The 23607-nt window shown below is 28.7% G+C and overlaps 1 protein-coding gene across 3 annotated transcripts; it reads left to right on the top strand.

Moving 5' to 3' along the window:
- The first annotated feature begins 15374 nt into the window (after nucleotides 1–15374).
- On the top strand, nucleotides 15375–22171 carry LOC7453893 (2-oxoglutarate and iron-dependent oxygenase domain-containing protein CP2). Of its 3 annotated transcripts, none has more exons than XM_024585957.2 (9): nucleotides 15375–15901; nucleotides 16953–17000; nucleotides 17557–17733; nucleotides 17859–18009; nucleotides 18141–18227; nucleotides 19075–19199; nucleotides 19992–20110; nucleotides 21214–21320; nucleotides 21791–21833. In XM_024585957.2, the coding sequence occupies exons 1-8, from the start codon at nucleotides 15608–15610 to the stop codon at nucleotides 21314–21316; spliced, it is 1104 nt and encodes a 367-aa protein (XP_024441725.1). In that variant the 5' UTR covers nucleotides 15375–15607; the 3' UTR covers nucleotides 21317–21320; nucleotides 21791–21833. The 3 variants fall into 3 exon arrangements, with proteins under 3 accessions (XP_024441725.1, XP_052303675.1, XP_002322075.2); XM_002322039.4 differs by having other exon boundaries at nucleotides 15391–15901; nucleotides 21209–21320; nucleotides 21791–22171; XM_052447715.1 differs by lacking the exons at nucleotides 21214–21320; nucleotides 21791–21833 and adding an exon at nucleotides 20690–21174 and having other exon boundaries at nucleotides 15380–15901.
- Nucleotides 22172–23607: the final 1436 nt, after the last annotated feature.

Genomic DNA, 23607 nt, shown 5'->3' on the forward strand with positions numbered 1-23607 from the left:
TAAACGAGAACAGAGTACACTGTAGCCGGGATAAGGATGCGCCTGGGTGAGAGAATAATGAATAGAAATTGCATGCAATATTAGTTATTACGAGATGACATGCTCGCGCGCTGCCGCGGATTTATAAAACAAATATATTTGATAGTGTTATAATTGTGAACCAGTGCTAGATAAGTAATAGAAATTAAAGGTATGATGGAGCAAATATTTCATGACGGAAAAAAAAGTTGTGTTGGTGATCAAAAACTTAGAGACTGAACAAAATGATTTGTAGCAATTTACAATGTTTTGTGAGGAAAGATACAGTGCTTTCGCCACATGATTTAGCTTTTCAGTTAATAAAAAGCAAAAAAATTACAAAGCTAAATCCTCTACCAACTTAATATTAAAAAAAAAAAACCAACAAAGATAATTTTGGAAGGAAAAAAACCCATGAGAAAAAACATTGCAGCAATTGACAATGTTTTGTGAGGAAAAATATAGCGTTTTTCCCAATAAAATAAAATAAAAAACCATTTAGAGAAATATTGTAGCAATCCACAGTGTTTTGTGAGAAAAACTACAACGCTTTCCTCATATGATTTAGCTTTATTGTAATTATAATTCTTAACCAACTCAATATTAAAAAAAAATCGACAAATATAATTTTGAAAAAAATCATAAAAAAATCACATGGGAAAACACTGCAACAATTCACAGTGTTTTAAAGAAAAATAATTACAAAGCTAAATTCTTAATCAGCTCAATATTAAAAAAAAATCGACAGAGACAATTTTAGAAAAAAAATAACAAAACAAACACCAAAAAAAAGAAAACAAATCATGTTAGAAACACTGTAGCAATTCACAGTGTTTTGTGATGAAAGCTACAGTGCTTCCCCACATGATTTAGCCTTATTTGTAATCACTTGTAATTGTAATTCACAAACAACTCAATATTAAAAAACTAAAATTGAAAAAGATAATTTGAAAAAAATTATAACAAAAAAAACTTTCGGGAGAGACACTGTAGCAATCCACAATGTTTTATGAGTAAAACTACAATGTTTTCCTAACATGATTAAACTTTATTACAAAGTTAAATTTTAACTAACTCAATATTAAAAAAAAATCGATGAAGATAATTTTGAAAAAAAAATATTACAAAAAAAAACACAAAAGAAACTGGAAAAAACCATGTGAGGAAAAACTGTATCAATCCATAGTGTTTTGTGAGGAAAAACTTGTATTTACTTGTAATTGCAATTTTTAACCAGCTTAATATTTAAAAAATAAAATTGACAAAGATAATTTTAGGAAAAAACATAACAAAAACAGGAAAAAACCATGTGGGAAAAAACACTGTAGCAATCAACAGTAATTTTCGAGGAAAGTTACAGTGTTTTCCTCACATATTGTAACTGTAATTTTTAACCAGCTCAATATTAAAAAATAAAATAACAAAAGATAATTTCGAAGAAAACTATAAAAAAAAAAAACCATGTGGAGAAACACTGTAGCAATCAACAATGTTTTAAAGAAAAAAAATTACAAAACTAAATTCTCAATCAGCTCCATATTAAAAAAAAATCGACAAATATAATTTTGAAAAATAAAGAAATAAAATAGAAAAACTATGTGGAAAAACATCGCAGCAATCCAGAGTATTTTAAAGAAAAAAAATTACAAAGTAAAAATTTTAACCCGGTCAATATTTAAAAAGCAAAATAAACAAAAATAATTTTGGAAAAAACAAAAGAAAAAATAAATGAAAAAAAAAGAAAAAATAGGAAAGTTGAAAAAAAAAGTAATTTTGAAAAAAAAAACAAAAAAAAAGAGGAAAAGTTAGCAAAAAAAAAAAAGAAAAAAGCACTATGGATTACTGTTGATCCACAGTGCTTTTGGGTTTGGAGAAACAGTGATTTCCCCACACCCTTTAGTTATATGTATAATAACAAACTATAAAGGTTTTTTTTTAAGTGTTTTTGAAAAAAAATTTAAAAAAATTATTTTTAAATTAATAAATTTTGGTGTTTTTATATCATTTTGATGTGTTTATATCAAAACTAAATTTTTAAAACTAAAAAAAAATTGTTATTTTGATACATTTCTGAACGAAAAGCACTTTGAAAAGCAACCGCTATTAGGGGTGATCATTTTCGGTTCGGTTTGGTTTTATCAAAAAAAGTAACCAAAACCGGTTTTTTAAAAAAAAAAGAAACCAAAACCGACCGGTTTCGGTTCGGTTATATTGGGAAAAAACCGGTTCAAACTGATTTGGCTCGGTTTTTTCCGGTTTGGCTCGGTTTTTTGCTCAGTTTTTTTCTGATTTTTTTCAGTTTGGGTTCGGTTCAGTTGCAGGCTTATGAAATAGAACTGGTCAGTTTTTTCAAAATTCTAATCAGTTTTTTTTTTCACGGTTCAGTTTTTCAGTTATTTTTTTATGGTTTTCTCAATTTAATTGGTTTTTCGGTTTTTTTGTTCATCCCTAACCGCTACTATACTTTCAAACACACTCTTAGGGCTGCGTGTAGAATGATGTTTGGTTTTATATTAAAAACAAATTAACTTGAAATGTTTTTAGACTACTAACGAGTGTTGTATTACCGGATAAAGAATGTTCAGTTCGGTTCGGTTTTTTGTGTCAAACCAGCAAAACATATATTACTGTGATTGGGTTTTTTTATGAGATTTTTTATTTATGTAAAAAAATCAATTACAGTTGTCTATATTATTATTTTTTTGCTTTTTTATTTGATATAAAAAAAATTTCAATCCCAGTTTTCAATCTCCTTTATCTTTGCTCTTTACTAAAGGAGTGTTTAAGAACATGGCAAAGTTGTTTTATAATATGTTTTTCGGTCAAAAATGCATTAAAATATTTTTTTATTTTTAAAAACTCATTTTTAATATCATCACATCAAAATTATTCAAATATATATAAAAAATTAATTTTAAGAAACATAAATTTTTTTTTAAAAAAAAATACGATTTTAAACACTTCCAACTAGAGGCTAAACCACCCAAAGCAAGGAACTATCTTTTGGTTGATATCACATAACACTCATAAATAAAACAATCTATGATGAAAAACATACAAGGCTTTCGGGGCACAAAATATTAACAGAAGGCTAAAGTTGATATTATTGTGATCCAAGATACAATTTTCTATTCATTTCAATAGTGTAATTATTATTAATTGCCTTTTGTTTGATAGCATATAACACTTGTAAATAAAACAATTCATGATGAAAACCATATATGGCTTTCGAGGCACAAAATATTAACAAAAATCTAAAGTTGGTGGTGATATTATTGTGCTCCAGGACACAGTTTACTATTCATTTCAATAGTGTAATTATTGTCTTACCCCTTGGTCATTTTCTCTTTTACCTTTGTTTCAGGGGTAGGATAGTCTTTTCCACATGACGTGAATGTCTTTTGGGAATTGAGTGAGATTATTTTGGTAATTACGTTTGTAAATGCATAGTAAAATAACAAATTTAACCCTGGAATAAAATAATTTGATGTTTTTTGCACAAGAACAATTTTGTATTTTCATGTTTGGTCGAACAGTGGAATTACGACATTACTTATGTATTTAGGGGCTTTGTAGTAATTTTCTCTTGTGGTTGTTGATTGGCCTTTGTAGTAATTTTTGTATGTTTCAGCTTTGTACTAATTTTATAAGTTGTTTTTTAAGGTGCTTTTCGATAAAAAAAAAATGTAATAAAATAATTGTTTTGTTTTTTAAATTTTATTTTTGATATCATCGCATTAAAATTATCCAAAATATAATATATATATATATATATATATTTAAAAAATAAACACGATTTCAAACATGTCTAACTAGAGGCTAAACCACCCTAAAGCAAGAAACTGCCTTTTGTTTGATATCACATAACACTCGGTTAAATAAAACAATCCATAATGAACATCATACATGGCTCTCAGGGCACAAAATATTAACAAAAAGCTAAAGTTGGTGGTGATATTATTGTATGCCAAGACACAATTTACTATTCATTTCAATTGTGTAATTATTGTTTTGCCCCTTGGTCATTTTCTCTTTTACCTTTGCTTTGGGGATAGGATGGTCTTTTCCACATGACATGAATGTCTTTTGGAAATTCAGTGGGGTTATTTTGGTAATTACATTTGTAAATGCATGGTAAAATAACAAATTTAACTTTGAAATAAAATAATTTGATGTTTTCTGCACAAGGACAATTTCGTATTTTTATTTTTGGTCGAACAGTGGAATTACGACATTACCTGTGCATTCAGGGGCTTTGTAGTAATTTTCTCTTGTGATTGTTGATTGGCCTTTGTAGTAATTTTTTCATGTTTCGGCTTTGTATTAATTTTGTAAGTTGTTTTTTAAGGTGCTTTTCGGTAAAAAAAAATACAATAAAATAATTTTTTTGTTTTTTAAAATTTATTTTGATATCATCGCATTAAAATTATAAAAAAATATAAAAAATATATGTATATTTTTTAAAAAAAATATTTTAAAAAAAAACACGATATCAAACACGTCCAACTATAGGTTAAACCACCTTAAAGCAAGGAACTACCTTTTGTTTGATATCCCATAACACTCAGTTAAAAAAAACAATCCATGATGAAAATCATACATGGCTCTCGAGGCATAAAATATTAACAAAAAGCTAAAGTTGTTGGTGATATTATTGTGCTCCAAGACATAATTTACTATTCATTTCAATTGTGTAATTATTGTCTTGCCCCATGGTCATTTTCTCTTTTACCTTTGCTTCGGGGGTAAGATGGTCTTTTCCACATGACATAAATGTCTTATGGGAATTGTGTGGGGTTATTTTAGTAATTATGTTAGTAAATGCATAGTAAAATAACAAATTTATCCTTGACATAAAATAATTTGATGTTTTCTACATAAGGACAATTTTGTATTTTCATGTTTGGTCGAATAGTAAAATTACGACCTTACCTATGCATTCAGGGGCTTTGTAGTAATTTTCTCTTGTGATTGTTGATTAGTCTTTGTAGTATTGTTTTCATGTTTGGGATTTGTACTAATTTTGTAACTTGTTTTTTAAGGTGTTTTTCGGTAAAAAAAAATGCAATAAAATAATTTTTTTTTTGTTTTTAAAATTTATCTTTGATATCATCGCATCAAAATTATCCAATAATATATATATATATATATATATATATATATATATATATATTTAAAAAAACACGATTTCAAATGATGAAAATCATACATGGCTCTCGGGGCACAAAACATCAGCAACTACAAACCATAAAAGTAATTACAATCAAAGTAATTAACAGAAGTTAGTACAAGAAGATTTTTGAAGCAACAAACCATGATTACCTAAAGCATCAGACCAAGAAAATTACAGTGCATTCATGTTAATTGTATAGCCCCAAAAAGGTTTAATCCTCTCTAGTTCTTTCCATCATAAAGAATGTAATACAGAGTCAACCATTTGTGGTTGTATCAATTAATCATTTATCATTATAATCAAAGCCAAAGATGAGTGTGTTCATCGCCTCCATGTTGAATTGAGAGTCGAAGTTTAGAAATGAACCACCAATGTATCAAATAAAAAGGCATCAAACAAAAAACTTCCACCTAAACTCGGAATTATAAGAAATCACTAATAGAAAATTACAATATATCCATGTAAGGTTGTGATTGTCTCTTATCATCGGCATAACTCACATAAATATTTCTTCCTCCTATATTATACAACATTAGTATGCAACAGTAAATGTATATTAGGAATCAAGGTATTAAACACCCTAATAAAACAATGTAAAACCTGATTGAAAATAATAATAAGTTTGTATATGAAAAATATTTTTGGTTGAAAGACTCCACAAAAATTAGACATGTATGGCAGAGAATTAAAGGGTAATTTTGTAATTTGAAAAAAAAGCTTGTCAGAGATGAAATTAAAAGGATGTGTAAACCTCGTGTGAAATGTTGTAATTCCCAACAAAAAATAATAATAATACATTTAGAGGAAAAAATTAATATAGGAGGTAGAAAATCTCAGGAAAAAATTAGCGAGAAACCTAGAATGAAACAATATAAAGTTATGCGTGAAAAATACCAATGATTGGAGATTAGACATAAACAACAAATGGGACGTAAAATGAGTGGCATTTTTGAAAATAAAAAGAAGAATCCCCTCCTCTCCTCCATTAAAGTCGACGATATCAAGAGTCAGAGGAATAGAGAGTTTTTGCAAAAACAAAATTCTTTATTTTTTTCTCTTTTTCAAATCAATTGAGATGACATGGTGGTGCTTTCATGTGATTTTCCATACATAAAGACAACCCAAGCTTGAAAATTTAAGGGGGGGGATTGGGAGCTTGGGAAATGAAGGGATGAAGTTACTAATTGGAACAGATGAAGGGAATTCTTGGAATTTCTATAAAAGACCCATTAATTTGGGTTAAATGGTGATGGTAAGATGTTCTCTTCCCATTAAATTCTTTGTTCTTCTTGTTTTTATTGGGGGGGTTGAAAATCCTCAAAATGTAGAATTTGGGGTTTATGTGTATTTGTGCATGAAAAATGTGAAATTGTGTAATTATTGGTTAATTGGCTTAGATGACATGATTAAGAATTTAATTGAAGAAATTAAAAACCAATTATGAAATCTAAGGTGGCTGGCCATGGGTAGGGGTTTTGGGGATTTGGAAATTTGATTAAATTGGATTGGTTGTGATGCTTTAATGATGTTGGAGAATGCTTGAGATTAGTTTCTAACATTTTAAGATGGATTGCTAAGAATTTAGTTATTTTTTGTTACATGATGGGATTATAAAAATGTGAAAATTTGGCTAAATTGGGTGGATTTTTGGTGTTTTGAATGATGTTGTCTTGCTTAAACTTGATTGGTATAGTGATGGTAGTGTATTTGATATGATGGTGATTCATGTAAAACAAATTATTTGGTATTGGTTATGTTTGTTAATTGTGACAAAATAAAAGTACGGAAATTGATGGAATTATGTAAGTTTTAATGTTTTAATGATGTTAGAGATGTACATGTTTGATTGTGTTCATTGAAATTTGGTTTGTGGTGTGTTGATCCATTGTTGGTGTATTATAAAGATTAGGTATACTAAAATTCTATGAAATTGATGATTAAATTGAATGCTCACCATATGTTTGATAAAAAGTTAGACATTGAAATTATTCGATGGAAAGTTTGGACATTGAATTTGAATATGAAAATAGTTGACAAAAACTTAGACATTAAATGGATTAAGAAAATAAATGATAAAGTGTTTAGACATTTAAAGTAAATGTAACAATATATGATGATGTGAATAGGTGTGTTAAATGGACCAAAAAGCTTGGGTATTGATTTCCAGATAAGTTATTTGGAATTTTAGGAGGGACACTGGACATGGGGCTCACAAAAAAGCATAATTCATAGAAGCTCTAGGTAGGTGTTTTTTTATCCTCCCTCTTTTTAATAAAGAAAATGTTTTTATTTAATTGCATGTAAAAATGTGTAAAGAAAGTTTGTTATGATAACACATGTACAATTTAAAAGTGAGTAAATGACATGCATTAAGGGAAATTGAATATGATATATATATATATAGACACACAATCAGTCATTTGGACAAAGATTAATTATATATATTAAAGTTGGCTATTTGGATGGAGACTAATTATATATATTAAAGTCGGTCGTTTGGATAGAAACTAATTATATACATTAAAATTAGTCATTTAGACGAAGATTAACTATTTAAATCAAAGTTGGTCATATGAACAAGGACAAATTAAACAAAGTTAAAGTTGATTATAGTGACAAAGACTTTTTGCTTAAATTAAAGTCAATTATACTGGATAAGATTAATTATATGAATTAGAGTTGGCTACATGAGTAGGGGGCATTTTAAAAATCTGAGTCAGGTGTAATGATATGGGTTATTATAGAAATTAAGCCAATTGAAACGAGAGGGACTAGATAATGTCTTGAAGCACCAAACCAAGATTATTGAAACAAGTCAATGAACATGGTAATGTATAACATGGACTATAACTTGACAAAATTGATAAATAAGTGTAAGTTTGATGTAAGCACAAGCCTCAAACATCGTATTAGATCGAGAAATATACAATAGATGTAAAGTACTAGTACAAGTACTGAAAAGTAATAATGAATACAATTGAGAGAAAACATAAGTCGTAATGATTGTTGGAATGGATTGGTGAATTTATAAATTCTTAAAGCATGGGCATGATTAATAAATGGGTTAATGAAATCCATAATTAAGTTAAAGCCAAAGTTAAGAGTACTAAATTGAGTAAATAAATAAGATCATCCTTAAATATAAGATGAAAGAGTTAATAAACCTCTTGGGGTTTAGGGACTTGATAGTAGCAGGTTTAGTAGGGAAAAAGAAAAAGTGAAGGAAACTTATTTGTATTACTTTTATTTTTCCAAATTCTTGAAAATAAAAGGTAATAAACTTCACTAAAGAAATCATTCATGATGGTTTATGATTTTTAAGCTTAATCCTATTGCATTGAGTTATAAAAATGGGTTCATGAGATTGAATGTTTTATTTTATGATTTTATGATGTTCTTTAACATGAAAATAGAATGGATATTGTGTGAATTGAAACAATTGAAAACAAAAATTAACCATTTTCTAATGAAAAATCTGGTTTAGCAATTATGAAAATGAGATTTTTTTATTGAATTGAGAGTTAGATTATATTTAATTATGTTAGAAGGGTTAAAGTATGGGTAAAGTGCCAATTGAAAAAAAAAAGGATTGGGATGAGTATTCTTGATGCCATATTTGGCCATACTAGAAAAAATAAAGGACTTAAATGGACTAGTTTATTTGGCCTAAAAATATGTTAGATTGTGTTCAAAAGAAGTTTTAATGGATGGATAATGGTTATTTGTTTTTCTTTTAATAATATACACACACACACACACCTATTGTTTGATGATGGAATTTGGCCTTAATGAGAAAAATAAAAATAAAAAGGATGGGTTGGCTAATTTAATTGGTGTAAAACTTTAACTAAATATGTAATTCAATGGAAATATATATTGGGAAATGTGTTGTTTAAAAAAAAACATTTGTTTTTTTATATGAAAGTTGTGTATTAAAGAATTGATTTTGGAAGATTGAAGAAAACTCATGTTTCCTCCTTATTTGCATGTTTCGGTCAAGACATGAGAAAACAAAATTTAAAATGGATAAGTTAAATACTTATGAGATTGTGTTTAAGCATAACGTTTTTTATCTCTTTTTCTTTTTTTATGTAGTGAAATTATGGATAGAAATGAATATGCATGAAACTTGAATTTGAAAAGAGGCTCCAATAATGATTTGATAGAGTATAATATTTAAAATTCATGTTGACACAAGAGACGTTGCCGGAGTGATACAACCATAGGGTAGTCCATTTAAAGGTCAGACATCATGTAGATACTTGGCACCTTGACTCTTGTATTTAACGAATTTATTAAGTTAAGCAACTGCAAATTCTTCAATTGTGGTGTGTTACTTTTTCAATTGTAATATGTGTGGAACTAATTATTTTGTAATGGGGCTAGTGCACGGTAATGGATAGCAAAACTAGTTACTCGGTAATGGGATGAAACTAGTTACTCGATAAAAGGGCTGATGCTCAGTAATGGACGGTGGAACTAATTGCTCGATAATGGGGTTGGTGCCCGGTAATGGACATTGAAACTAATTACTCAATAATGGGGTGGGTGCCCAGTAAAGTAATATGTGATAAAACTAGCTACCTGATAATAGGGTTGATGCCCAGTAATGAGCGGTGAAACTAGTTACCCAATAATGAGATGAAATTAGTTATCTGGTAATGGAGCTAGTGTCCGGTAATGGGTTAGTGCCATCAATTCATTTAATGATAAGAATGTATGACTTAGTAAGATTGTTCAATAGAACCATATAATTGATTGAAAAGATAAATTAAGACCATGATATATTATTGAGGTTGATTTATTATTTTGTATGTTTTTATTATGTGGTTTTATTTATACCACGTGTTAAATCAATTTTAGGTATATTATAGCCTTGTTCAAAGTATTAGATATTAAGGATCTCTTTTGTTTAAAAAATGAATTAAGGATCTCTTTTGTTTAAATAGTGAAAATGTAATTTTGAATTGTTAACACCTTTGCAATGTAATTTTGGTATGTAAATAATGTTAAAATTTATGATATTTGTAATATTAATTATATAATTTATTATTAGACTTTTATAATATTATACATCTTCAAAATATTTTTTCTGACAATGTTGTTGTATATTAATGGTTTTGTTATTATGTCCTAGAGTGTTAATTGGTGGGTAACGAGATTGCTTAATACATTACATTATTGTATTTAAAATGTCTTCAAAAATATTTTTTCTCACGTTATTGTTATATATTAATAGTTTTGTTATTCACATATGATAAATAAATCATAATGTTAAAATTTATGATATTTGTAATATTAATGATATAATTTCTTATTAGGCTTTTATAATATTATACATCTTTAAATGTTTTTTTTTTGTTACAATGTTATTGTGTATTAATGGTTTTGTTATTCTGTTCTAGAGTGTTGATTGATGGGTAATGATATTACTTAATACATTACATTATTGTATTTAAAATGTCTTTATAAATATTTCTTTTTCACATTATTGTTGTGTATTAATAGTTTTGTTATTCACATATACACCTAGGATAAATAAATCATAATGTTAAAATTTATGATATTTGTAATATTAATGATATAATTTCTTATTAGGCTTTTATAATATTATATATCTTCAAAATATTTATTCTGATAATGTTGTTGTGTATTAATGATTTTGTTATTCTGTCCTAGAGTGTTGATTGGTGGGTATGAGATAGCTTAATACATTACATTATTATATTTAAAATGTCTTCATAAATATATTTTTTTCTCACGTTATTGTTGTATATTAATAGTTTTGTTATTCACATATAAACCTAGGATAAATGAATCATCATTGAGCATTGTCATATCATGTTGATTGGATGGTAATGAGATTGCTTAATACACTACATCATTATATATTCAAAATACTCTTCCTTGCGATTTTGTCGTGTATCAATAGTTTTATTATTCACAGATCCACCAATACTAGATATTTCCCAATAATACTAATGGGTGGGTAATAAAATTGTCTAATACACGCCTTTATTATATTCAAGATGTCTTCAAGATATCATGTTTTCTTACAAATCTTGTTACATATTAATTGTTTTTATTATTTGTTAATCAACCTAAGATATATGAACCATTATTGGATATTGTCTTAGGATGTTACTTAATGGATAATAGAAATGATTAATCATGACTCTTTATTTTGCAAAATAAAAAAAACAATAATAAATGTTTTGAACTACTATTTCGGTTATTCAGTCAATTACCTTCAAGAAGCGAAGTCAGCTATGAGGCTATGATTACAACATTGTTTTTAAAAGTATTAATGTAAATTATTGTAAAACATAAATGTTAATTTTTTAATTATTTGTAAATATGCATTTGTTATTTGAATTTGATTTTTCTATTTTCGTGTTGATGAGTATGTGAATTTATTCTTATATTTCTGTCTTTGAGACATCTTTTTTTCATACTACTAGTGAATTTGAGCTAGATCAATATAATCTTACATAGACCAAATAAATGTGAGTGGCCTTTTGGTCTATTTCAATCAATATAATATTGAATGAGTTATGCCTATTAATTGCCCACCATAACTACAAGTCCATTTCACGTGTTTTAAAAGCGAGGATTGAATCATGTTTCCAAACCTAGGTCTCAAATTAATGTCTTATGTTATAATAATCTTTTTCTTTTAATAATAAACAAACATATACCAGTTTAGACAAAACTCCTAATATTTAAGCATAATAGACAACTTTATCATAAAAAACAAACACGAAGCAACTCATCTTAGATATAATATATAAAGTAATTATGATCTTTTCTATTACATAATCAACCCCTTACTTATTATATAATCAACCTCTAGAAGATTAGTTAGAATTTCCTATTTATTATAAAACTATGAGGCATTTTTTTTCTATTTTTACCATTTTCTATCTAATAATTCACCAAGATATCTCCCGTAACAATATAAATGACTTAAAACATTTTATATTCATCAAATATTATATGTATTAAAATAAATGATATAAGGTTACATGTTGCATGGATTAAAAAAAAACTTTAATGAATGGGTTATGTAATCTAGAATATATAGTTGTTGAAAAATATTTTGACAAAAAGATTAGTAATATTTTTTTAAAATTTAATTTATATAATTCAAACAATATTTTATGATCATAAATGGTTTTAAACGTAAGAAATATTTGATAAAGTAGCAGTAGTCTGATTTCATTTTAAAATAGGAAATTTATAAATTGTACAAGTTAATTACAATTTTCCTTATTGTCATGCTTAATTATTACACAATTTTCCTTGTCTATTTCTTTTCTTGATTTGTTTAAACTCATGATATTAAATGCTACAAAATATTTAATTAAAGAATTTACACATATAATATTCATTGATTTTAATTTTATGTACTTAAATTCTTATAATTAATTAAAATATCAAAAAATATTTTATAAGGTTGCTTGGAATAGCACACAAGATATGAAAACTAGTGATGCATGTTTCACTTATTAAGTCATGAACACAATCGTTTTCTTACATCATACCTCTCCTCAAATCTAATGGTGGTATCTTTTTTTTCATTGGAGCCAAATTATAATTTCTTAATATATTTTTTAATATTGATTTTTAATATTTCACATTATGAATTTTGTTAGTGTTGTTATATCCACAAGTTCATAAAACCAAAATTTATACCTATCTATTTATTAGTTTTTTTTACCACATTACTTTGGGTAATTGGATAACTACTTTTTATAAATCTTAACTCCATTAACCTCATACCAAGCACATTCTATGTGCACATCAATTCATGTTGACAATGGAAAGCCATACAAATATAGATGATAGCTTCTGAAAAAATAAAATGAAGATATATATAAAAGTAAAATAAAAACTACCTAGGCTCATTTGTTTAATAGAAAAATATTTTTTTGAAAATTTATTTTTATAAAAAGTGAATTCCTAAAATGTGGTTTATTTTTTTAATGATTTGTAGTATCATAAAAAATAAGTTAAAAAATATTTTTCAGTGCTTGACTATGCCATGAAAAATAAGTTGGAAAAATAATTTATCAATGTTTTAATTTTTTTTCAAGTTTATTAAAAAAAAAGGGACCAAATATAACAAATAAAAAAGTTGAAGGATGATGGAATTAAAAAAACTCTAATTTTATATATTATTTCAAATAAAATAATAGCAATCAAAAGAATAAAGATCAAATGTAACAGATAAAAAATTTGAAAGATGATGAAATTAAAAAACAAAATCTCATTTCATAAATTATTTTAAATCAAATAAATAGCAATAAAAGAACGAGACCAAGTCTGATAGATAAGAAAAAAATTAATTAAAAAAATATAAGAGAAAAACAAATAATAATAAAAAAAATAACAACTTCTAGAAAGTGTATTTCAATGAAAATAAAAGAAAAATCTTTTATAAAAATCAAGATAAATTTTTCTTTGAATAGAAAGTGTTTTCCATTGACTATGTTTGGGAGTGTGGTTGTGGTTGTTTTTTCAAGTGTTTTTCACTCAAAAAAGTATGCTAATAATGTTTTTTTATTTTTTAAAAATTATTTTTGAGATCAACACATCAACATGATTTGAAAATATCAAAAACATATTAATTTAAAGCAAAAAAAAAAATTTCAAATTTTTTTGAAAGCGCTTTTTAAACACATTGCTAAATGCCCCCTAATTTTCTATTGTCAAACAAATACGAGAAAGTTTGGGAAATAGTTTTTAGAAAATTATTTTTCATAAAACAAACACCCCTTTAATTTAAAGATATGCCCTGTTTGTTTGATGAAATGTGGTTTTCTAAAAATTATTTTTCAAACTTTTTTATGATTGTTTATTATTAGAAAAATTAATCAACAAAAAATACTTTTCAGTTAAAGAAAAGTTTTGGCTTGGTTTTCAAAAAACAAATTCCTTTTATTTTAGAAGAATACAATTTTCAGAAATTGTAAATTTTTTTTAAAATATTTTGTTATTTATTGATTATATCAATTTGTTTCTTGATCTTTTAATTACTATACAATTTGTTTTGAATTTTTTTTTGAATTTTTTTTTGAATTTCATCTTTTAGAATTTGATTTATATATCAACTTTGATCCTTATTCTTTTGATTGTTATTTTTTTTATCCTTTTCTTAATTGAATTTTTTTTATCTATCATATATGATTCTCATTCTGTTGATCGTTATTTATTTTATTTGAAATAATTTATGAAACTAAAATTTTGTTTCTCAATTTTATCATTTTTTAACTTTTTTATCTATCAAAATTGATTTTCATTCTTTTAATTGCTATTTATTTGATTTGAGATGATTTGTGAAATTGAAGTTTTTTTTTATTTCATTCTTCTTTAACCTCTTTATCTATTAGATTTGATCTTTATTCTTTTAATAAACTTGAAACAAAATTAAAATATTAATAAGTTGTTTTTCAGCTTATTTTCCATGGCATAACCGAATACTAGAAAACGTTTTCCAACTTTTTAGGAATACACTTTTCATATAAATCATTTTAAAAAAATAATTTTCAACAAACAAACGAGGTTTTAGAGGTTATTTGTTTTTGTGATTGAAACCGTATTTTATGATTTTATGAATTTTGTTTTGCTTGAAATTATTTTTTTTAATTGTTTTGATGTCCGATGTCAAAAATAATTTTTAAAAATAAAAAAAATATTATTTTTAAATAAAAAATATTTTAAAAAACAATAACTACCATACTCCTAAACACTAACTTAATTTAATTCAAATCCCAGCAAAAGAATATAGTGTCCCCCAATTAAATTATTACATGATTCTTAACTAGATACTTAAAAAAAAAAAAACCAACGTTAATTACATCTTTGATCCATCAAACATTGCTTTAATCCATTATTAAAAATTTATGACCAAACAGTGAACGAGGTCCTTGTTTCTTATTATAATTTCGAAGGCAAAAACTTTTAAGGCGAGAATAAATGGGTTAATTTCTTCTTCTTTTTTTTTTACCTAATTGAGAATTGTATGATAGTTGGAGGATAAGTATACTTATCCCGTCCGTCTATTTTAACACCGAAATCATCCAACCACAGCCACGCGCTGGATTGGAAAAAATAATAAGAGATCGCAGGTCTAATTTCCACCCACTCCAGATCCGCGTTCTTGTTACGCTCCAAGAGTAGCGCGTACTAACACTTGTGCTCTGAAAATGATAAAAAATACGATAACCTTCTGACCAAACCCTAACTGCAACAACAAAAACTCTCATTTCACGCTCGCAACCAACACTACCAGAATTCCCGAAAAAACATAAACAAAACCCTAATTCTCCTGAAAAATATTACCGTTTCATCCTCAATCAATGCAGTGAAGCAAAACCCTAACACTCTCCAAACCTCTACAGACTGACCTTCATCATGTCGGGGGATCGCCGGGAATCACCTCCGGTGATCGGAGGAGGAAACGGTGTGGTTGAACCGGAGAAAAAACCAGCTCCAGTGATTGTGCCGAGTCAGAGGCTGAGACTACACGCTAACAAGGATCACATGCCGGAGAGCTATGAAGATCTGCAACTGGATTTTTGTCCTTCGATTTTTAGCTCGCTGGAGAAATACTTGCCGCCGAATATGCTTCATGATAGTAGAGAAGAGAAAGTGAAGTTCATGAGAGATATTCTATTAAAGTATTTGCCACATGGAGAGCGAACCAGAGTACGTTCAAATTACCACGCCTTCAGATTTTTTTTATTTTTTTTCGTTGAAAATTATGTTTCGTTTCCTGGTAAGTCAATTGCATTGTTAGGGTTTTGCTTGCTCTTCCTTTTCAATTCTCTAACGGACATATCATTATGGAAATGACGGAAATGCCCTTAGACTCTTGCTTGCTTTCTGGTAAAATTTGGAATGAAGTTAGCAAGAGAGAATGGAAATTATTTCTAGTGGCATGGCATCATCATATATGGTATTGTTAGGAAGAGCTTTTGTAATTTCTGAAATTAGTTTTCACTAAAAAAATGACAGAAAAGGAAAAAAAAAAACTTGTGTGTGTATTAATTGCAAAAGAAGGTGGATATACTCATCTTATGTCTCACGCTTTTGTCTATCTTAAAGTTATCAATGAGCATGCTACTTTTTAATGCCCAGGTTTAATTACAATTTCGTAATATTGCCTTAAAACTTGCTAGGAACTTTACAGTTGCATGGACATAAATTAAGAGCACCTTACTATTCTTGGCATTACTAAAGTTGCTATGGAAGTTTTCCCATCCATTTCTTCTTCACTTAGCTTAAAGCCTGTAGCCTCTGGGGTGCTCCTCTGTTACAAAATAAACCATGGAAAAATATATAAAGCCGACCTAAGAAATGTGGACAGCTTCTGCGTATATTTTCTATCAGTTTTTTTGAAAATTTCAAGCACTTCTAGTCATTGAAATTAAAGAAAATAACAAGGTTCAGCATTGGCTGGGTAGTAACTGAAGGTAACCTAATAACAGGACTCTACTGATTTGATAAAATGATGCTGATACTTGGGATTAGTATTTTGTAATTCCAGGATTCCTTGGAGATTGGGATGAGTGAGAATATCTATTATGCAAGGTTGGGAAGGGTTCCTCTCTTCCGGGGTGTTGATTTGGGAACAGGGGATTATGCATTGTAATGGCATGATGTATTTTGTTATGGTTCGCTGTACTTGTCATTTATAAAGAGAGGTAGACAACTGCTTACCAATACTGCATAACTTTCATTCTGATGTTTTTATCAGGCTCAGAAACATAGAGAATACAGGCAGAAGATAATATCGCATTATAAGGTATGAGACATTGTAACATTTGGTTACTTTTTCTACTTTACTAGCGTGGAGGTGGAGGACAGTGGGGTTCTATGTTTACCTTTTTTTCTCCTGTTTTCCACACTGAAGTGTTGTTCTGATTGGCTGGAAGCAAAGCTGCAAGAAGTTTTTAAATGGTCATTTGGTGGTAGTCTCCTTTTATAAACTTGCATGCTTTGCCCGTCCCCCATTCTAGAAAAAATAAAGGAGCCTTTTTATGAAAATTGAGACTTCCGCATGGTTGAATTAGTTCTATCTGCCATATAGAATGCTACAGGTTATGAGGAATAGCAATGAAAATGTTGAGAGGTTAGGTCTGTCTCAAGATGGTAGTGGAGATGTGAAGTGTAGAGATAGAGATATTTTTTTTATTGTATATGTAATCTCATTTGGTTTTCTGTCTAAGGTGCAAATTCTCAGTCTTGTGAAGAAATGAAGTTTGGGACTTGGGAGTTGTTTTTATGCTAATATTTTATGAATGCTGCAATCAAGTAACAATCTGTTTGCCTTGCTCATTTGCTCTGTCATATTTGTGCAGCCTTTGAAAAGAGAGTTATACACAATGCACCCTGTTACTTTCTTTGTCCCCTCCTTCATGAAAGCAATCAATGATAATACAGAGGACAGTCTTAGAAGCATAATATCAGAACCCTCTCCTGGTGTGCTCACATTTGAGATGCTTCAGCCACGCTTTTGTGAATTGCTAGTAGCAGAGGTGAATCTTATGTTTTATTGCCACATGTAATTGTGTGTACTCTTGAACCCACAAAAAAAAAAAGTCTTTTACATCCAGATGTTTATTTTTTCTTTTGCATTCTCTTATTTAATGTCATTTTCCAGGTTGAAAATTTTGAGGCATGGGTTAATGATACAAAATTTCGAATCATGCGACCAAATACGATGAATAAATACGGAGCTGTTCTGGATGATTTTGGCCTTGAAACAATGCTTGACAAGCTTATGGATGGTTTTATCCGTCCTATATCTAAAGGTGATACATTTGTGCTGATATTAGATAAGCTGTATCATATGTTCACTAGAAGATTTTTCTTTTTCCTATTTTAGTCCAAAATAACACAAATTGTATGATCATTTACCTTGCCTCTTCTCCCTCTCATGCAGTTTTTTTTCCTGATGTTGGTGGGGCAACTCTGGATTCTCATCATGGTTTTGTTGTTGAATATGGCAAAGATTGGGATGTTGACTTAGGTGCGTGCTTTAATGCATTCCTTTTGCAATTAATATTTTTTAAGAGTTTCTATTTCTATTCCCTCTTTTTTTTTTAACTATGCACCACCAAGCGGTTTATGGCTTGTAGGTCTGAAAAATTTTATGATATTGTGACTTTAAGCATGACATGACTATGGGCTGTACTGTGGCTATGTTAGCTGCAATCTGTATTCTACTTTATTTATTGTCTAGTCAAAATCCATGCTTGCATCTGTGTGTAACATCAATTGGTGTACTGTGTATGCTTGTACTTTTATTTTATTTTATGAATAACGTGCTGGTAGTGTCTACATCTAGTCCATCTGTGTAGCATGCTGTCTTCACTTGTACCATTTTCAGGGTTATTTAGTCTATATTGTAATGATGCTTATATTAGGTCTTAGCTGATACATTTGCACTAGTATGTTAGACATTGGTTGACACTAAGATTGTCATGCCCCTCTCCTTATTATGTTGAATATTTTAGTTAGTGATTTTTTTCCTTCTACCATCCATGAATTTGTTTACGTCTCTTACCAACCTTGTAAATTAGGTGCATGAATTTTTGCCGATGCTTCCTAGAAATTGTGAATTATATGGAGGGGATGGGTACTTGGTGGATAATAGGAAATATAACTCACCTTTTCTGTTTCTTTATTCATATTCTACTCAGATAAATATATCCATGTCAAAATCTCTATATTAACTTCATTGATGAGTCATTATAGCTACACATGCGCACACACACAAAGGAAGGAAAATAGAAAAGACAGCATGGACACACCTTTTATTTGATTGCACAATCTGTCAATTCCGGATTTTAAATATATATAATTTATATTTATAGGCTTTCATGTGGATGACTCTGAAGTAACTTTGAATGTTTGCTTGGGTAAGCAATTTTCTGGCGGAGAATTGTTTTTCCGGGGCACAAGGTGTGATAAACATGTAAATACAGGAAGTCAGCCAGAGGTATGTTAGTCTTTAATGTGGAATATTTTTCAAGCAGATTAGCACAAGACAGATCTAAGACTTGAGCTTATCTATATTTAGAAGGAAAACTTTCCTTTGATCTATGCTTTTGTGCAGAGAGCCAGTGGATTCTATTTTTATTTCTCCATGTTTGTATGCTGTATGGATGAATCACCATATAAATAATTTTGTTGGTTCACATGTACAAGTTTTCAATCATAAAACTATTCTTTGATTAGCGAGTTGTTGAATGTTTTACAGCTTTTCCAGATTGTAGTTCTTGTCATCTAGGCCTATTGTTGCTATCATTTTGAATTCTCTGTGTTGAGATCTTTGATTTGTAATCAGTATAAGAACACTAGATTCTTTAAGGACCCAGAAACTATTTATTTCAATTTGTCAGGTAGATGGCAAAAGGTGTTACCTTCCATTTTCCAAAAACTTCTAAATCCCTTTCTATGGAAACTGGAAACTCAGATTTTTGGTATGAAAACTTAGATTTGTGGGCACTTCTATTTTACTTGACCATTGAGAACCACTTGCCATGTAGATGGCTAAGCTAATTAAATTGCTAACATTCATTTGAATTTTGAAACTATAATGTGTCATCTGGTATTTATATTCTTACAATCCCATAAAACCAGTATTTCTAAATCAATTGTGTACGACAAGGCTATATGGTTTCTATATTGTAGAATTCGTGCAAAACTGTGATGTTAATAGCTTTAGTTTTTTTTTTTTGAAGTTTTATATTTTTCTGTATTTTTTATGGAGTGTTTTCCTTGAAAGCAGGAAATATTTGATTACTCTCATATTCCTGGACGAGCTGTGCTTCATCTTGGTCGTCATAGGCATGGTGCTAGGGCCACAACATCTGGTCATAGGATCAATTTACTCCTGTGGTGCAGAAGGTATTTCCTTTCACTGCCTGTTAATCTTACATGGCCTGACTTCAGGAAAAGAATAATTTGGTCATTCATTAAGCATGTTTTGCATAGTGAGTTATCATTAGTTTTCATCAAACCATTTTTCCTCTAGCATTTTCACCAGCAATTTGATTGCTACTCATTTGGTGTTGTATGTATCTGTTCTTTTCTTGTTTGCTGCTCCTTTTATTTCAAAATATTTCAAGAGATGCCAAGAGTTCTTACTGACTTTCTTTCCAAGTGATATGACACTTTGCAGTTGGTGCATGTAATTTAATGATGGCAAGTACTGCACTAATTGTTATGATCCATCCCACCATGATTTTAATAGCCATCCTAATAAAGATGACACTGCAGTTAGTAAAAGGATTATTCTTAAAAAAGGAAAATAGTAAAAATATTTAGTAAATCAGTGTTAGTATCCCTAGCATTACTGACTTTCATTAAACCTTGCTAAGTGTGCTGGGATTATATGGAAAGGTTCTTAATCAATGAGTCTAGTAACATTTAGATTTCCCACTGCATCATTTATATTTCATCCATTGTTTTTTTTTCCTGGAAAAGGTTTTCTGGAAGATTCAATTGAGACCTATTAGGAAATTTATGTGCATGTACAAAGTTTTTTGGTGCACTGAAGATTTTGTGCTTATATTGTCTACACTTTTCAGGTAAATTTTTGCTTGACCTCTATCTCTATTAGCCTCTGTTTGATCTATTTGTATGAGAACTTACTGGGTTCATAGTTTTTTTTACGATGCTTATTTCCTTATGCTAAATGTACTTCCTCGATCCCATTAATAGTTCTTCCTTCTGGTCTTTTAACTATTTAAAGAGACACCTAATGTTTATGTTTAATTGAAATCGTTGATGTTATTAGATATCCAAGAGTAATTTGTAAAGTCATAGATTACCATATATTTTCATTTGGAAAGTAGACAGATAAATTGAGGCATTTCAGAAAGGAATTGGGCAAGTGTAAATATGAGATTGAAGTAGTAATTTGCTTCTCACATTGAACTTTACTTTTCCTAGCAATTATAAGGTATTTATTTCTTCAAAATACGCTGTGTTGTCTCTATACAGTTCAGTCTTCAGAGAGATGAAGAAATATCAAAAAGATTTCTCGAATTGGTGTGGAGAGTGCTCACGAGAGAAGAAAGAAAGGCAACGGGCATCCATTGCTGCTACTAAATCGGTAATTTTAGTCTTAAAACTAATTCATTTCTGCAATTTCTGGGTTTTGGTGATGCTTGCATGAGCAATATATGCAACAAACAATTCTGATAAATAGGACAGGGTTATAAAAAGAAGCAATCCATACACTACAGATAAATAAACATGCCTGATGTTTATTATCATATCCAGATCACCTCCTTGGACATTACATCAGAGGGAATAGCGGTACTTTGTCTGACTTTTCTAAACCCCTGAGCCTCCAAAGAAATAGGCATTTACCTATACAAATAATGGTATACTGGTGATGAAAATCACCATAGCATCTAGAAGAGACTCAAAACTGAAAAAGGTTTTGTTTTTCAAGTTGCAACATGCACACATGCATTTGTCTGTATTCGTGCGTGTGCATGCGTGCGTGTGTGTGTGTGAGAGAGAGAGATGCTTGACTAAAGCATTGAATTAATACTTAAACAAATTGATCTTTTGCAGGAGTTGCTAAGGAAGGATGGTGAATCCGTAGTGTAAGTTGTTTCAGTTGTAGTTTTTTTCTGTTAATTGTAGACTTGTGCAGCTCTGGATGCAAAGCGCCGCAGTTGGTAACCTTTAGAAGTTCAGTTTTGTGCTCCAGCTTGGTTGTAACTTGTATGTACAAATTATGTCAAGTGCATGAGATGAATCTGCTTGTAGCTGATAGCAGTATGCCTGCACATTTTGTAAAAAGATTTAGGATCAGTCTGATCAGTGATCATAATTAAAAGTTCTTAGCACCATATTTAGGGTTAGCTTTGCTATTTGGAACCACAGTTAGCTCTGTCAATAATTCTTTAACTTGATCATTTACAAAATGTTTAGTGAAACTTTGTGAACATAGCTGCAGGTTCTCTGGTCCGTTGGTTTGCATCAGCATGGTGTTTGAACTGAACGGGTAGCTTTATTTTCAGTCATGTGTGGATTGGCAATTTTAATTCTGTTAGCATCATGGATCCAAAAAATTTTTGTTAGCAGCGGGAAAGCTATCTCTTTAGTTTGGTTAGTGCCACATGATTTAAATAAAAAAAACATAAACATGTTTAGACGAAGAGATAAAAATGAAGATAGAAATTAAATTTATATATGAGATAATTTTTGGAGTAAATTTTGTATTTTCAAAGGGAAATGTTTTCTACCCTTATTGTTTTAGACAGCAATAGTTATTTTGAAATTTTAAGATTTTAATTTAATAATATTTGCTCTCCTTTCAAGTAATTATAAAATATACCAAAACGTGATCTATTGTAATAATTTTTTTTTTAATTTTAAATTTTGACCTCATGTTTTTTTTTTTTTTGAATTATAGCTTTCTACTTAGATTTTGGCCTGTGTTTTACTGTAGACTGGTTAAATCTTTTTTCTTTTTTTGATGTAAAAAAATATTAAGGGAAAAAAAATAAGACCTAGTCATCAAACCAACTAGTGATTTAAATAATATAAATAAAAAGATAACAACAGTAAGAAAAAATAATAATGAAAAAGGTAAAAAAATAACTAAACTAATTGGTAATTTAAATAAAATAAATAAAAAAAATATAACAATAAGAAAAAATAATAATGAAAAAGGTAACAAAAAATAAAATTAACATGAGCAATTATAAAAAATTTAATATTGAAAGGTGAAAATAATAAAAAAAAAACAAGAAAAAAACTCACTTAAATTGGGTTAATTCACAAACTTTGTAACAATAGATAATAGATAAAAAATTGGAATAATCTTATAAAAAAAAATAAGCAAGAAACAAAGAACCACTTATAAGGAAAGGACAAAAAAAGCAAGAAAGGTCAATTTTCAATATATTAAATTATGATGAAATTTAAATAAATAAAATTAAAAAATAACAAAAAAAACTAAAGTCAACTTAATTTAACCTTAAAAATTAGTGGCTCTAGTTATGAATCTAAGATTAACTCTATATAAGTCAAACCGAAAAAAATAACAAAGCAAAACTCTAAAAAATTGAGTAAAACAAAATCAGCTTAAAAGAAAAAAAACTAAGCAAACCTGATTAAACTTTCTATGGTTGAATGTCCAAAACTCGCAACCTATGAAATCTTAAACCCTAGTTGAATTAAGAAACTTAACTCTCAACCAATTTAATTTTGAATATGAAATCGTAAAAAAATTATCAATTTTCAAAACTCACAAAAGCAAAAAAAAAAAAAAAATAGCAATAAAAAGAATAAAGATCAAATTTGATAGAAAAAAAACCCATACGGGATGGAATTATAAAAGAAATCATAAAAACTCGTAACCCGTGAAACTCTAGATTCGA

The sequence above is a fragment of the Populus trichocarpa genome, chromosome 15, assembly GCF_000002775.5.
Source record: "Populus trichocarpa isolate Nisqually-1 chromosome 15, P.trichocarpa_v4.1, whole genome shotgun sequence".
NCBI lineage: Eukaryota > Viridiplantae > Streptophyta > Magnoliopsida > Malpighiales > Salicaceae > Populus > Populus trichocarpa.

Bases quoted from the DNA above. Each gene is read 5' to 3' on its own strand.
- LOC7453893 (XM_002322039.4), top strand. From the start codon at position 15,608: ATGTCGGGGGATCGCCGGGAATCACCTCCGGTGATCGGAGGAGGAAAC. The intron at 15,902-16,952 runs GTACGTTCAAAT...TGTTTTTATCAG, and splicing joins CACATGGAGAGCGAACCAGA to GCTCAGAAACATAGAGAATA. The intron at 20,111-21,208 runs GTATTTCCTTTC...GTCTCTATACAG, and splicing joins TTACTCCTGTGGTGCAGAAG to TTCAGTCTTCAGAGAGATGA.